The 15,472-nt window shown below is 38.9% G+C and overlaps 1 protein-coding gene across 3 annotated transcripts in view; it reads right to left on the minus strand.

The window, feature by feature from the left end:
- The window catches only part of ssh1b (slingshot protein phosphatase 1b), a 107,899-nt gene that overhangs the window by 23,589 nt on the left and 68,838 nt on the right, over nt 1–15,472 (minus strand). For all 3 annotated transcript variants that reach the window (XM_026921991.3, XM_026921990.3, XM_026921992.3), the window contains 2 exons: nt 7,271–7,339; nt 6,351–6,416 (listed from right to left, as the gene is read on the minus strand). In XM_026921991.3, the coding sequence (XP_026777792.2) occupies nt 6,351–6,416; nt 7,271–7,320 (116 nt within the window). In that variant the 5' untranslated portion in view covers nt 7,321–7,339. The remainder of the gene's footprint in view (nt 1–6,350; nt 6,417–7,270; nt 7,340–15,472) is intronic.

Genomic DNA, 15,472 nt, shown 5'->3' on the forward strand with positions numbered 1-15,472 from the left:
CATTAATAATAACAATTATGTAATTGTTTAATAATGCCTTTCTTAAATATAATAATGTTATTCAATGATATAAATAGCTATAGTTTAATAACACTCAAATTTCTGCACTCCGAAAGCCCATTAGAATGTCTGAACGAGGGTGGAAATATTCAGCCATCCCAGAGCACATAAGGATTCCTGAGGAAAGGGAAGAAGTTTTTATATATTATTTACATGTTTACATGATGTTCAGATAGCAGGGAAGCAGTTTTTTCAAAATTTAAAACTAATTAACTCTAAAAGTTACCTGACAGAGTTAGACGCTGGTAGATGCCGTGTGCATGGTTCCCCCATCCACCACTTGGACAAGGCTTTTTCACCATCTTTGTTGTTAATGCTTTTTGCACTTGCTTTCTTCAAACAAGCATCTCGTTATGTAAGCCAACAGTCTATACATAATTTTTAGAATAAACTGTTGACATCAAAAGTTAGTCAATATTCTACTCAGCCATACCCAGTTTTATGTGAAACTGGAGCTTTCTGTTTGCCACCATGTCTCATTATTTAAGTGAATGAAGGCACTGCTGGAGATGGTAGCAGATACAAGATCCAAACATACTTCAAGCCATACTTTATTCAAACCTTACTACATATAGGAACATATCTTAAATTTATCAAAACAATTCTATTATGAAAAAGATATAATACTGCAAGGGTGTGAATATTATGACCCGACCTCAGCCTGTTGACACTGTCATAGACCCGTTGAGTTCAGAATCTGAGCTGGTGGTGCCTTTGTAGTTGAAGTATTCCTGACTCCTTCCCAGTCAGACCCTGTTTCACATGAAGATGCAATTCTCAGTCTGACACCTACAAATACAAAAAAAGCTTCATTTAAGTTTAGAAGTTTGTTATCCTCTGTGATAAAAAAACAAAACACCACAAATAACTTAGGATGACTTTACACTGAGTGAGCAGTTTACATGTATTATTATTTATCTACTTTATAGTTGTAGCTTAACAGGCTGCCATAAATTTTACAGTAACAGTCAATAGTAGTAATCACTATTGTACTGTTTTGCTTTATATAATGTTGTTTATCGAATTTATAAAAAGGTATTTGGGAGTTAAACAAATGAATGTTTATCTTTTATATTTTTCAAGATAAACTGCAATAGTTTTCTAATGATTAATACAATTGATTGTTAAGTTAAACTATTTCTAAGAACGCCTACGTGGGAGGTAATGAAATTTCCTACCATCCTTTTCCTTTTTTCCCTTCTGTGGAGATCAGAGGTGACATCTCCCTTCAGTAGCTCCCTTCTGGCAGATACAAAGAGAACATCCAGATAGGAAAAGAGAACAATCATAATATGGGCAAATCTTATTACCACATTCTTTGTATTTGGTCTACGGTTAACTTAAAACATTTGTGGGCTTCAATGGCATAATGAGACCTAAATTACATTGCCTTTATTATGACAAAATGTGGAATAAATAAAAAAAAAACAACTTTAAACATAAACCATAGTGTCTTGTATACATAACAGATATAAAAAAGCATATCAGGCTTTCCAAAGAGTCACTAAGCATCCTGTTAACAATCCAAAAATTAAATGTATGAGTACAGCTACATAAGACAAGACCAGTAAGAATGCACACAAAAAAACAGAGATGTAGAATTTAAGTTAAATGATTTTAATCAACTGCAAATGCTGCAAAATTTGAAAGTCCTAAGTAAAACAACTCTCAGAAAGTGGCGCTGCCCCGGCAGAAGTAATGCACGCGCTCGTACCCCTGGGGTAGGGCAGTGCCATTGAGCTTCAGTTAACTGCACGCTAGTATTAATATGTTCACTGAGAACTTGCCTAAACTATAAAAAATGATATTTAGTGTTATTTACAACTTCAGACAAGATGTTATCTTTTAAAGCGAACAAACTGCCATTAAAACTGCTAAAATAGTTGAAACGTTCACCTTAACTGTATCTTTTTTTAAACGTTGCACTTTTATTAAATTACAAAAATGTAACTGTACATAAAGATAAAAACGTACCTTAATAATTTAAGTAGTGTTCCAGTTGGTCTTCAGCCATGAACTGCTGCTCCTCCACTCAGATGGAGCTGTGTGAGTCAGAATTAAGCCCGGCGGGAAAAGACTTTCACTTGTTTTCCCGTGGGGGAGGGGCAGCACTCACTAAGCTCCTCATTTATCACTTTACATCCTTATCTTTATTCTTAAAGTTAAAGTGTAAATCTGACACTGGTTTTAACATTTAAAAAAATTATAAAGTTATTTCCTGAGTTAATAATTTGAAATCTTCTGACACTCAGTTCTAACGAAATAACACAAGTATTTTATAGCCCAGTTAGAACAGATATAGCAGACCACTTAATTCCCACCTGGGGCCAAGTCATAACCCACTAAATATTATATATATATATATACACAGTCAGGTCCGGAAGTATTTGGACAATGTCCAAGAGTTTTTGTGATTTTGCCTTTATACACCACCACAATGGATTTGAAATAAAACAATCAACATGTGAAGGAAGTGTAGACTTTCAGCTTTATTTTAAGAGGTTCCACAAAAATATGGCATTTACCATTTAGGAATTACAGCCATTTTCAACAAAGTACCTCCATTTTCAGGGGCTCAAAGGTATTTGGACAAAATGACATAATTGTAAATATAACCATAATTTTAATACTTGGATGAAAATGACCAATGATCTTTGCAGTCAATGGCTGCCTGAAGTCTGGAGCCCATGTTCTCAAAACTCAAATTCTGAGTTTCCTCCCTGGAGATGCATTGCCAGGCCTTCACTGCAGCCACCTTCAGTCACTGCTTGTTTGTGGGTCTTTCTGCCTTCAGTCTTGTCTTCAGTAACTGAAAAGCATGCTCTATTGGGTTGAGATCAGGCGACTGACTTGGCCATTGAAGAATATTTCATTTCTTTGCCTTCAAAAAGTCTTGAGTTGCTTTCGCAGTATGTTTAGGGTCATTATCCACCTGCACTGTGAAGCGGCGTCCTATCAGTTTTGTAGCAATTGGCTGAATGTGAGCAGAGAGTATAGCCCTATACACCTCAGAATTCATCTTGCTACTTCTGTCAGCAGTCACATCATCAATAAACACCAGTGAGCCCGTTCCACTGACAGCCATACATGCCCATGCCATAACACTTCCTCCACCATGTTTAACACATGACGTGGTATACTTTGCATCATGAGCTGTTCCTTTCTTTCACCATACTTTTCTCTTCCCATCATTCTGGTACAAGTTAATCTTGGTTTCATCAGTCCAAAGAATCTTATTCCAGAACATGGGAGGCATTTTAGATGTTTTCTGGCAAAGTCTAATCTGGCTTTCCTGTTCTTGAATGTTACCAGTGGTTTGCACCTTGTTTAAAACCCGTTACATTCACAAAGGCGTCTCTTGATTGTAGATTTTGACAGTGATATGCCTACCTTCTCCAGAGCATTCTTGATTTCTGTTGATGTTGTGAAGGTGTTTTTCTTCACCAAAGAAAGGATTCTGCGATCATCCACTTTAGTTGTCTTCCGTGGTCTTCCAGGCCTTTCGATGTTGTTGAGCTCACCAGTGCTTTCTTTCTTTTTAAGAACATATCCAACTGTTGATTTGGCCACATCTAAGGTTTTTGCTATCTCTCTTATAGATTTATGTTGTTTTTTCAGCCTAATGATGGCCTCCTTCACTTGCATTGAGATCTCCTTGGACTTCATATTGGTAGCTCCAGTCGAACAGCTGCCAAAGCCAACTCAATACCTGATATCAACTCCAGACCTTTTATCTGCTTCATTTGTCTTGAAGTAACGAGGGAATGGACTGCAGCTGGTCAATTAACTTCTTGTCAGTCAATTGTCCATTACCTTTGAGCCCCTGAAAATGGAGGTACTTTGCTTAAAATGGCTGTAATTCCTAAATGCCATATTTTTGTGGAACCTCTTAAAATAAAGCTGAAAGTCTACACTTTGATCACATCTTGATTGTTTTATTTCAAATCCATTGTGCTCGTATATATATATACGAGCACAATGGATTTGAAATAAAACAATCAAGATGTGATCAAAGTGGACTGCAGTACACTCATACTTTTTAGCAAAATGCAACTTTATTTATAAAACATCCTCTATATGAATGCATGTATGCATATATGTTTCTTTCTAAATACACATGGAGTCGTCTCTCCCACTCATGATGAATTCAGAAGAATTCATGTTAACACATCTGGTGTTATGCATATAATTGCTTGTCCATCACAACCTTGAAACAGTGTCCTCCTTGTGCCACCAAAACAGCTCTGATCCAGTCGAGGCATGGACTCCACAAGACCTCAGAAAGTGTGCTGTGGTACCTGGTACTAAGACCTTTAAGATCCTTTAAGTCCTGTAAGTTGCAAGGTGGGGCCTCCATTGATTGGATTTGTTTGTCCAGCACATCCCACAGACAGTCGATCGGATTGAGATCTGTTGAATTTGGAGGCCAAGTCAGCACCTTGTACTCTCTGACTTCCCAAGGTAAATGACGCACACGCCCCCGGCAGTCCACATGATGTAAAAGAAAATCACCTTCTTCCATTGCTCTGTGGTCCAGTTCTGATGCTCCCATTGTAGGCACTGGCAGCGATAGACAGGGTCAGCATAGGCATTCAGCCCCATATGCAGCAAGCGATGCTCTGTGTGTTCTGAAAATTTTCTATCATAGGTTGCATTAACTTTTTTATTATGTGCGAGTATATATATATATATATATATATATATATATATATATATATATATATATATATGTACACACACATGCGTATATTTATAGCATCTGTTCACCTGATCATTTATATAGTTATCCAATCAGTTATGCGGCAGTTACGTGGCAGCAGCACAATGCATACAATCATGCAGATACGTGTAGAGGTTCAGGTAATATTTACATTAAACATCAGAATGGGGAAAAAATGTCATGTCTGTGACTTTAACTGTGGCATGTTGGTCCCAGGTGGACTGGTTTGACTCTAGAGTTTACACAGAACAGTGTAAACAGAAAACATTGAGTGAACAACAGTTCTGTGGGTGGAAATGTTTTGTTGATGAGAGAGATCGGAGGAGAATGACCAAACTGCTCTGAGCTGACAAGAAGGATATAGTAGCTCAAATAACACTGCACAATCGCAGTGAGCAAAAAGCATCTCAGAACGCACAACACATCAGTGAAGATTAGAAAAAATATCAGTTGAAGATTAGAAAAAATATCACCTTGTCTTCAACCTCTAGTTTTGGTGAGCCTGTGCCCATGATAGCCACAGATACTTGTTCTTGGCTGACAGGAGTGGAATCTGATGTGGTCTTCTGCTGTTGTAGCCCATCCACCTCAGGATTTGATGTGGTGTGCATGCTGAACTGCTTTTCTGCTCACCATGGTTGTGAAGAGTGCTTATTTGAGATACTATAGACTTCCTGTTCTTGGCTGACAGGAGGTGAATCCAATGTGGTCTTCTGCTGTTGTAGCCCATCCACCTCAAGTTTCGATGTTTTGTACATGCTGAGATGCTTTTCTGCTCACCACAGGTGTAAAGAGAGCTTATCTCTCTCATCATCAAGGCGTTTCCACCCCCAGAACTGCTGCTCACTCAATGCTATTATTTTTCACACCATTCTGTATAAACTATAGAGACTGTTGTGTCTGAAAATCCCAGGAGATCAGCAATTTTTGAAATACTCAAACCAGCCCATCTGGAACCAACACCCATGCCAAGGTTAAAGTCACAGAGATTTCTTCTCCATTCTGATGTTTGATTAACTGAAGCTCTTGACCTGTATCTGCATGATTTTATGCATTGTGCTGCTGCATTGCATTGCTGCCACATGATTGGGTGATTAGACAACTGCATTAATGTGCAGGTGTACAGGTGCTCCTGATAAAGTGGGCGGTGACTGTATATGTTTTCTGGGCAGCCCAACTGGGCCCAGAATACAACCCATGTATCACAGCCCATGCAAGCCCCACCAAATCATGCTGGCTGGGTACAGTGATGTACTTAAATATATGATTCTGGGTTAAACATATATCATACCATGAGCAGGTTCTACCTGTACAATTATGAAAAAAATTAAAACATCAACATGCAACAAACCTTGCAAAAAGGACAAATTCAGGTATGCCAGAGCATGAATGATTATCAAATATTGCATATGGTTAAAATATAGTAAAACACTTTTACAAAAGCAATTACAAAATTTATTTCACACACTAAATAACAAGTGCATATCATGATATGTTACTAAATTTTTGGGTATGTAAATTCAGTCAGACAGTTAAACAAGTAACATGGAGTATAGAAACTTTAACATACCACATGGCTTGCATGGATACAGGCTTGAAGATGTGGGACCTCCCAGCAGTTCTGATGCTAAAGCCTCTGAGAACAGGGAAAAAGGGCTTAAGATGGAGCGCAGGCCACAGTTTCTTCCAGAATTAGTCAGAGATGGTGTTGTTTCATAAAGTTACCCGTAGAGATTGTGTTTCTGGGTCAATGACATTACATGATTTTTTTTGTCTAAGTCCAATATTTTCCTATATAATACTTACATGGCATACATCACATTAATTTACATTATCCCTTTTATGTGAATACATTTTCACTGCATCAAAATAAATTTTAGTCAAAGTCTAAAAATTTGAACATCCATTGAACATCTGACCATACAGTATATGAAGATGAAGTAAACTATTGAAAAGGCTAAATTAATCAAATAAAATTTGACTTAAAATAGTTTGGCGTCATTTTGTTTTTGAAAAATTCAAAGAAATGTTGCAAAATAGAACAGCTTTTAAAATGTTTCAACAAAAAACTTCTGTCCATAAATTCTGATTTCCTCAAATGTGATGGTGCATGACCGAAAACAAAAACTATTTTGGCATGCATTAAGAAAGCATAGGCCAAGTATTGCACCATAAAGAACACCTCAAAGCCACTAAGTCACATTGTGGAACCTGAGAATGTATTTAAATAAATAATTTCTATGTAAAACTGTAACTCTATGTAGAACTGTAACTGCAACATGAATCCAACTTTTAATGAAAAATTGGATGCACATTAAAGATGAAAAAGATCTGACATGATTTATCTTAGTTTAATTTTACATCACAAAAACCTGCTATTTTAACAGCTGTGTGATAACTTTTTATATTCACTGTAGGTAATCGTGACATTATGGCAAGTGAACTGGCCACTTTAGTTTTTTATCACAGCAATGGTATTGATACACTCACCCATCCCCCTCAAGGTTGATTTTGGTGTCACTCCACAAAGGCAGAACCATCCCAATGGAACAACTTTTACTAGGACAAACAATAGAAATGTGAATGAGTCATACAAACAGCAGCACTCATGACTTTTGCTGTTCAGTGTTAGATTCTGGTGTTATTTTAGTGCTGTTCTGAAGCAGGATGTTTAACTGCCAGAATGTTACCCGAATTGTAATCTCATAGCTGATGATTGCTACAATTCACTCTTTTGGTGAACGCATTTCCTCACTGTCTGAGACGAATCAAAATTTAACAATGAATTTCCCATGCTTGTCTGCTTTATACCAAAATGCTTTATGTACCCTACACGACATCTTAAACCATATAAATAAATCATATCCTCCATAAAGCGGTGTTGCTGATATTTATTGCAAAGTTCCTTGTGAATCTCTGCAGTGAGAAATCTGATCTAACAAGTTGTGTGTCTTCTTTGCCTAGTAAAACTGATGCGCAATACAAAGAATCATGTTTATTTATCACAAAGGTTTAACACGTTTCACACATTTATACAGCCAATACAGGTTTTCATTGTACTTAATTATTTTCTTAGTTCAAAGCAACATGTCACAGGAATTATATAGGAAATATATGTATATAGGAAACAGTCAGGTCAATAAATGCACTATATGGCCAAAAGCGTGTAGACGCCTGATCAGTCACACCCATACATGCTTGCTGAATATCCCATTCCAGAATTAGTTGCCCCTTTGCTGTTATAATAACCTCCACTCTGCTGGGAAGGCTTTCCACTAGATTTTGGAATGGGATGTGGAGATTTGCCCATTCAGGCACAAGAGTATTCACTGATGTCAAGTGAAGAGGCCTGGCACGTATTTGGCATTCCATTTCATCCCAAAGGTATTCAGTGGGGTTGAGGTCACGGCTCTGTGCAGGCCAATGAAGTTCTTCCACACCAACCTTGACAAACCATGTGTTCATGGACCTCGCTTTGTGCACAGGAGCACTGTCATGAAGGAACAGGTTTGGGCCCCATAGCTCCAGTGAAGGGAAATCTTCATGCTACAGCTTACAAAGACATTTGAGACAATTCTGTGTTTCCAACTTTATTGCAACAGTTTGGGGAAGAACCACCTATGGCATGATGGCTAGCTGTCCACAGACTTTTGGCCATACACAGCCATAACATTAAAACCACTGTCAAGGGGTGGGATATATTAGGCAGCAAGTGAACAGTCAGTTCTCAAAGTTGATGTGCTGGAAGCAGGAAAAAACTTTGACAAGGGCCAAATTGTGATGGGTAGACAATTGGGTAAGAGCATTTCCAAAACTGCAGGTCTGGTGGGGTGTTCCCGTTATGCAGTCATTAGTAACTACCAAATGTGGTCCAAGTAAGGACAACTGATGAACCAGCAACAGGGTCATGGGTGCCCAAGGTTCAGTGATGTGTGTGGGGCACGAAGGTTAGCCCCTGTGGTCTGATCCCACAGAAGAGCTACTGTAGCACAAATTGCTGAAAAAGTTAATGCTGGCTATGACGGAAAGGTGTCAGAACACAGTGCATTGCAGCCTTCTGTGTATGGGGCTGCATAGCTGCAGACTGGTCAGAGTGCCCATGCTGACCCCGTCCACTGCCAAAAGCTCCTACAGTGGGAACGTGAGCATCAGAACTGGACCATGGAGCAATGTAAGAAGGTGGTCTGGTCTGATGAATCACATTTTCTTTTACATCATGTACACGGCCGGGTGCATGTGAGTGACTTACCAGGGGAAGAGATGGCTCCAGGATGCACTATGGGAAGAAGGCAAGCCAGCAGAGGCAGTGTGATGCTGTGGACAATGTTCTGTTGAGAAACCCTTGGGTCCTGGCATTAATGTGGATGTGTTTGACACATACCACCTGCCTAAACATTGCTGCAGACCAAGTACACACCTTCATGGCAATAGTATTCCCTAATGGCAGTGGCCTCTTTCAGAAGGACAACGCGGCCTGCCACACTGCAAAAAAATGGTCAGGAATGGTTTGAGGAACATGACAAAGAGTTCAAGGTGTTGATCTTCTTGTGGTTAAGCCATTCCTTTGTTGTTTTGGTTGTATGCTTTAGGTCATTGTCATGATGAAATGTGAAATTCCTTTTCATCTTCAGCTTACTAGCAGACACATGAAGGTTTTGCACTAAAATCTACTGGTATTCGTGGCTATTCATGCTTCCCTCCACTGTGATAAAAGTCCCAGCTCTGGCTGAAGAAAAGCAGCCCTAAAGCATGATGCTGCGCCATCATGCTGCACTGTGGGTATGGTGTTCTTTTGGTGATGTGCTTTTTTTGCACCAAACGTACCTTTTAGAATTATGGAATTTTTATACCTTTTGGAATTGGTCTCATCAGACCATAACACATTTTGCCACATGGTATGGGGTGATTTAGTTGAGTTTCGATGTTTTTTGAGAGAAAGGGCTTCTGTCTAGCCACCCTACCCCATAGCCCAGACATGTGAAGAATACATGTGAAAATTGTTGTCAGATGCAGAGAGTAATCAGTACTTGTCAGATATTCCTGCAGCTCCTTTAATGTTAATGTAGGTCTCTTGGCAGCCTCCCTGGTAAGTATTTGACTTGTCCTTTTAAAATTTTGGGGGGACTGTTCTTGTTCTTCCTGTTCTTGGTGATGTCATTGCTCTATTTTCTCCACTTGTTGATGATGGCCTTTACGATGTTCCATGGTATATCTAATGTTTTGGAAATTCTTTTATACCCCTCTCCTGATCGATTCCTTTCAAAAAGTGAGATATCTTGCATGCTTTGTAAGCTCTTTGCGGACCATGGCTTCAGCAGTTGGATGAAATGTTCATAATGAACAGCAGACAGCTGTTCTCAGAATGAACCAATTACATTCAGTCTCATGTTCAAATGTAATTATCATACAGCTGTCTTCAGTGAAATTATTCCGATCAACTTCAATGATGAAAGCTGTATGATAAATACTTTTGAACATGACACTGAATGTAATTGGTTCATTCTGAACATAGCCACATCCCCAAATATAAAAGGGTGTGCACATTTATGCAACCTGGTTATTGTAACTTTTTTATTTTTCCCTAAAATGTTTCTGATTGTTTTTCACTTGATTTTAGTACATTGTAATTTCACATTCAGGGTGGGAAAAGTTCTGACATGATTTATCTTGGTTTCATTTTTTATATCAGAAAAACCTGGCATTTTAACAGGGATGTGCAGAAGTTTTATATACATTGTAGAGGGAAATACAGGAATAACTTTGTTTTAAAAAGTCCTGAGGAACTCAGAAACCAGGTGATTTCTTATTGAAAGCATTTCTGAAGCATTTTAAATTCAAAGCAAACATAAACATAAGCAAACATAAACATAATTCAAAGCTCACTGAAGCTGCTCATTTATAGCTATCCATGCAAGAGTTTTACCATTGAAGAGAAGTTTTATGTACCCTAGCCTGATATATTTGAAACTGTATTACTCTACACTGAACAATATTGTTAGGGAAGCAAGCTAGCACGTGTCTATGTGATTGCCTGCCACAGTTACCCATAATTCCACTTTTTTCTTGCAACACAAATATTCTTTAATGCAGAAGTATAAACTAGGCCTCACAGAGACACTACACACTTACACACAGACACACACATATAGACAAGTGCACAGGGCCTAGCACCAAATGTTGGGCCCCAGTCACAGGACCAAGGGGTGGGCCCCTAACCACACCATCCCCCCATCCCCCCACTGCACCTGTCCTACCAGGCTTAAGTGTCTAAATGCTATATTTTAAATTAATATTTCAAATGATAAATACAAGACTGCTTTATTTTCACTGTGATTCACAACTTTCTTATTTGCACAGAGTCTATATTCAGAGTTTCAAATATTCTGAATATATTCAGAGTTGTTGCTATTAACATAGCAACATATTAACGTAATAGCAAAGTCCATTTGAATTGCATTTGCCATGTCTTACGAGTTATGGCCCGGTCATATTTAAACAGCAATTGCAATTACCCCATTTGCTATTTCACTTCCTCGGTGTCGCGTATGGAGCCTGCCAAAATTCAAATGTATTCGCAATTCTCTTCGCATTTGCATACAAACATGCCCCATAGTACACTCTCACCCCTAGCAATGATTGGTAGGTTTATGTGCAAGGCATCAGAAATGCAAATGCAAAGATAATTGCGACTGAATTTCAATTTTGGTAGGCTCCACACGCGATGCCGATAATAAGTGATTTGCATTTGCATTTGAATTATGACACAATTTATGAGTCCACAAATAGGAAACACAATTACAAACGCAATTTGTTTGGAAAATACTTCCATAGGCGAGTGTTCATGTTGGCAAAGTCACTGATTAGATTTTTGAAGTCCAACTTCTCAGCTAGGTGGCTTTCAATGGAGAGTAGTGTAATAGTCGTGAGTGAGTATTATGGGGCTTATTTCCCTATAAAATCCAAACACTATGACAAGCTTTTCCTTAATACTTTTCTCCATCTTTATTTTCTTCTTTTTTTCCAACTTTCTTCCTCATTGCCCTCTTCATATCCCACTCTTTTTCCCCAAAAGAGTACCTCCACATCAAAATAAAAGTCCATTCAGTTATAAAATATATTCTATTACTAAAAATATAGGATAAATCATTTACTTAAATCCATTAATACTTACTCAGCACAAACAATAAAATATAAAATCTTTTCATATATTTAGCTCTAACACTACTTCCCCTTATGAAAAGAAACGTTGTCATTTCTAGGAACAGAAAAAAAAAACAATTATGCATTACACATAAAGTAAACTTTAACCATAACCATCTCACTGCAACTACAATGAAACCCAGTAACATGCAGTTACATTAACACAGTTTATGAAAAACATTTCAAACTATCCCAAATACCAGTACTAAACTGCTGAATGCATCAGCCACATTACTAACATGGATCTATTAAATAACAATGTTAGTGCCATTATCTTCACTACACATCTCTATAGCGTTGAGAAAGACGCACTGAACGTCCATATCTTGTGCGAAAACTATCTGTTGACTCAACAATAGAGGAAGCTAGAGAAGATGGAGCTTTTGTACGAATTCCAATCTCAAGTTGGATGTTTTCCTTATCCCTATCCCTATATTGCAGAAAAATTAGTTCATGCTCTTCACAATGTTCACAATGCAGAAAAATTAGTTCATGCTTTTGTTACCTCTAGGTTGGATTATTGTAATGCCTTACTGTCTGGATGTTCCAGGAGATGCATAAACAAGCTCCAGTTAGTCCAGAATGTGGTAGCAAGAGTCCTTACTAGAATCAGAGGATATGACCACATCACCCCTATCTTATCCACACTGCATTGGCTCCCAATCAAATTTTGTATTGATTATAAAATACTACTTTTGACCTATAAAGCACTAAATGGTCTAGCGCCACAGTACCTGAGCGAACTTCTGGTCTTTTCCGCCACGCCTACTTAGATCAAAAGGTGCAGGCTATTTGTTGGTACCTTGAATAGTCCATGCTACAGCTAGGAGTAGAGCTTTCTCTTACAAAGCCCCACAGTTATGGAACAGCCTTCCACTTAGTGCTCGGGGCTGAGACACAGTCTCAGTGTTTAAGTCTAGGTTGAAAACATATTTGTTTAGTCAAGCCTTTTGTGAATAGTTTTTTCTTAGGTACAGGGGCAGGTCTGGAGGGTTCACAGGCATAGAGTGTTGTGGTGAACTGGGATGTTTGGATGCTGTCACCTTCCCACTCTAACGTGTTCACTCAGGTTTGTCGATGGTAGAGTGGCTGGCTGCCTTATGTCCCAGGGTGCCTTCATGTCTGTGTTAGCTTCTGGCTCTCCCTTTTAGTTATGCTGTCATAGCTAGTCTTGCCGGAGTCCCTGCTTGCACTCTGCACGCAAAGTACATTGTCCTTAACCATTAGAGGACAAAGGCTTACCTAACACTCTCTCCCTCTCTCTCCATCTCTCTCTCTCCCTCACTCTCTGTTGAGCTACACATGCTACTTCTGAGATGCCAGTGATCCTGACCCCTCCTGCTCCCCGGACCTGCCAGACCCATCCTGATGCCTTACTTCTGGTTGGAGTTCTCATCGGTTGAGTTCGCTCGCTGCTGCTGGGGGTGGCCCCATATGGACGGCCTGAAGAACCATTTGGATTGCTGGGGAGATGGCTTGGGGATCACATATGGAGAGCTGTGCTGTAGTGCCTTGGGACTGCGATTGCTGTGGTGGCTTTGGGGCTGCGGTTGCAACGAGCACCTTCGTACTCGGGACTCCGTCAGTGGACAGTGGATAGATTTTAACCAACCGGACCTCTTGCAAAAACTGTGATGAATTTACTGGTTGCACAATTGCACTATTTGTCCATATAGTACACAATAATAGAAGGGATTTATTTATAATTGCATTATCCGTTGCAACCAGATGAGGATGGGTTCCCTTTTGAGCCTGGTTCCTCTCAAGGTTTCTTCCTCATATTGTCTCAGGGAGTTTTTCCTTGCCACCATCACCTCTGCCTTGCTCATTAGGGATAAATTCACATATTTACAATATATTTTTTGTGAATCCATTTATTTCTGTAAAGCTGTTGCAATGCAATGTCCATTGTTAAAAGTGCTGTACAAATAAAATTGAATTGAATTAGCTTAATTGAAGTTTGCCTCACAGGCTGATACAGAGGGCTCACAAAATAAATGACACTTATGAGCTTTGCCGTAATACCGGAATATTGTGACCAAAGCACTACATACATTGCTCTTCTAGGCGCAGTTTTATCCACTGCGGTGGTGATGGTGATTCATAACCTACATCACAACATAAGCCCAATGTCAGTACCACAGTTTACTTCTTTTGAGTGCCTCGTTCTGAGTGTCTCTGCCCCTCTCACTACCATCATTGCTACAGTCTATAGACCTCCAAAGACTAATGAAGCCTTTTTGTCTGAGGTTGCTGATTTGCTGTCTATGCTGTGCCTCAAGTTTAAGAGGGGGACTTTAACATCCAAACTGACTCAAAAGACTCAGTGATAACAAAGGACTTTCTGTCTTTATTGGAGTGTTTTGATTTAATTCAGTTTGTTGACTGTTCTACACATAACAGGGGTCACACATTAGACCTAGTTATTGCAAATGGTTCTTTTGTGTCTGAGGTTTCCTCTGCTGATTTAGGTCTTCCTGACCATCTAGCTATCTTTTTTAATATGGAATTACCACCTCAAATTGTACTATGAAATTTTGCAAATGGAAACCATTGATCTGCCAGATTTCACCAACTTTCTTACTTCTTCCTTAAGTTGTTTTTCTCCATCAGATTCTCCAACATCCCCTTAATGACAAAATCTCTCTGTTAAATAACATTCTCATATGGTGGTGGCTTTCTGGCTTGAACATATATTACCAGGCTTGAAAAGACCACTTGCAAGATTATTTTTCCCAGATCATTGCTGACAACCAAAACAATCCCAGACAACTTTTTCATACTTTAAATAGATTGCTCAAGTGTAACTGCTCTACCAATTTGCCTATTTCAGCTGAGCTTTGTAACAAATTTCTTGACTTTTTGCCAAGATTGACAATGTTCGTAAATCCATTCTTACTACTCATTCTGTATCCCCTGCTTCTTTCTCTCAGTCTCTCCTGCTTTTCTAGCACCCCTCTTTCAAATTTCTCTCCACTTGACCATGATACTCTAGGTAATGAGGTATCATGTATGAAGGCTACCACGTGCATTATTGATCCTACACCAACTAGTTTATTTAAATCAAGTTTTGCCTCCTTGTGCCTTATAGTTTTGAGTATAAGAAATGACTCCCTGTGCACCGGTGTTGTGCCAGCAGCATTTAAAGTTGCTGCTGTAACTCCAGTACCCAAAAAGACTAGCTTTGACTTGGATAACTTTAACAAGTTTCGTCCTATATGTAACATTCCGTTCCTTTCAAAAATCCTAGAACGCACTGTTACTTCTCAATTACACAATCACCTCATTGCTAACAATCTTTTTGAGCCCCTTCAATCCGGCTTCCATAAACTCCACAGTACAGAAACAGCTTTAGTTAAGGTCACTAATGACTTGTTAATAGCTTCTGATTCTGGTTCTCTTTCTATTCTTGTTGATCTCAGTGCCGCTTTTGACACTGTTGATCACACTCTTTTACTTACCCGTCTTGGAACTTATTAATTCTTAATTATC

This window comes from Pangasianodon hypophthalmus, chromosome 27 (genome assembly GCF_027358585.1).
Source record: "Pangasianodon hypophthalmus isolate fPanHyp1 chromosome 27, fPanHyp1.pri, whole genome shotgun sequence".
Classification (NCBI taxonomy): domain Eukaryota; kingdom Metazoa; phylum Chordata; class Actinopteri; order Siluriformes; family Pangasiidae; genus Pangasianodon; species Pangasianodon hypophthalmus.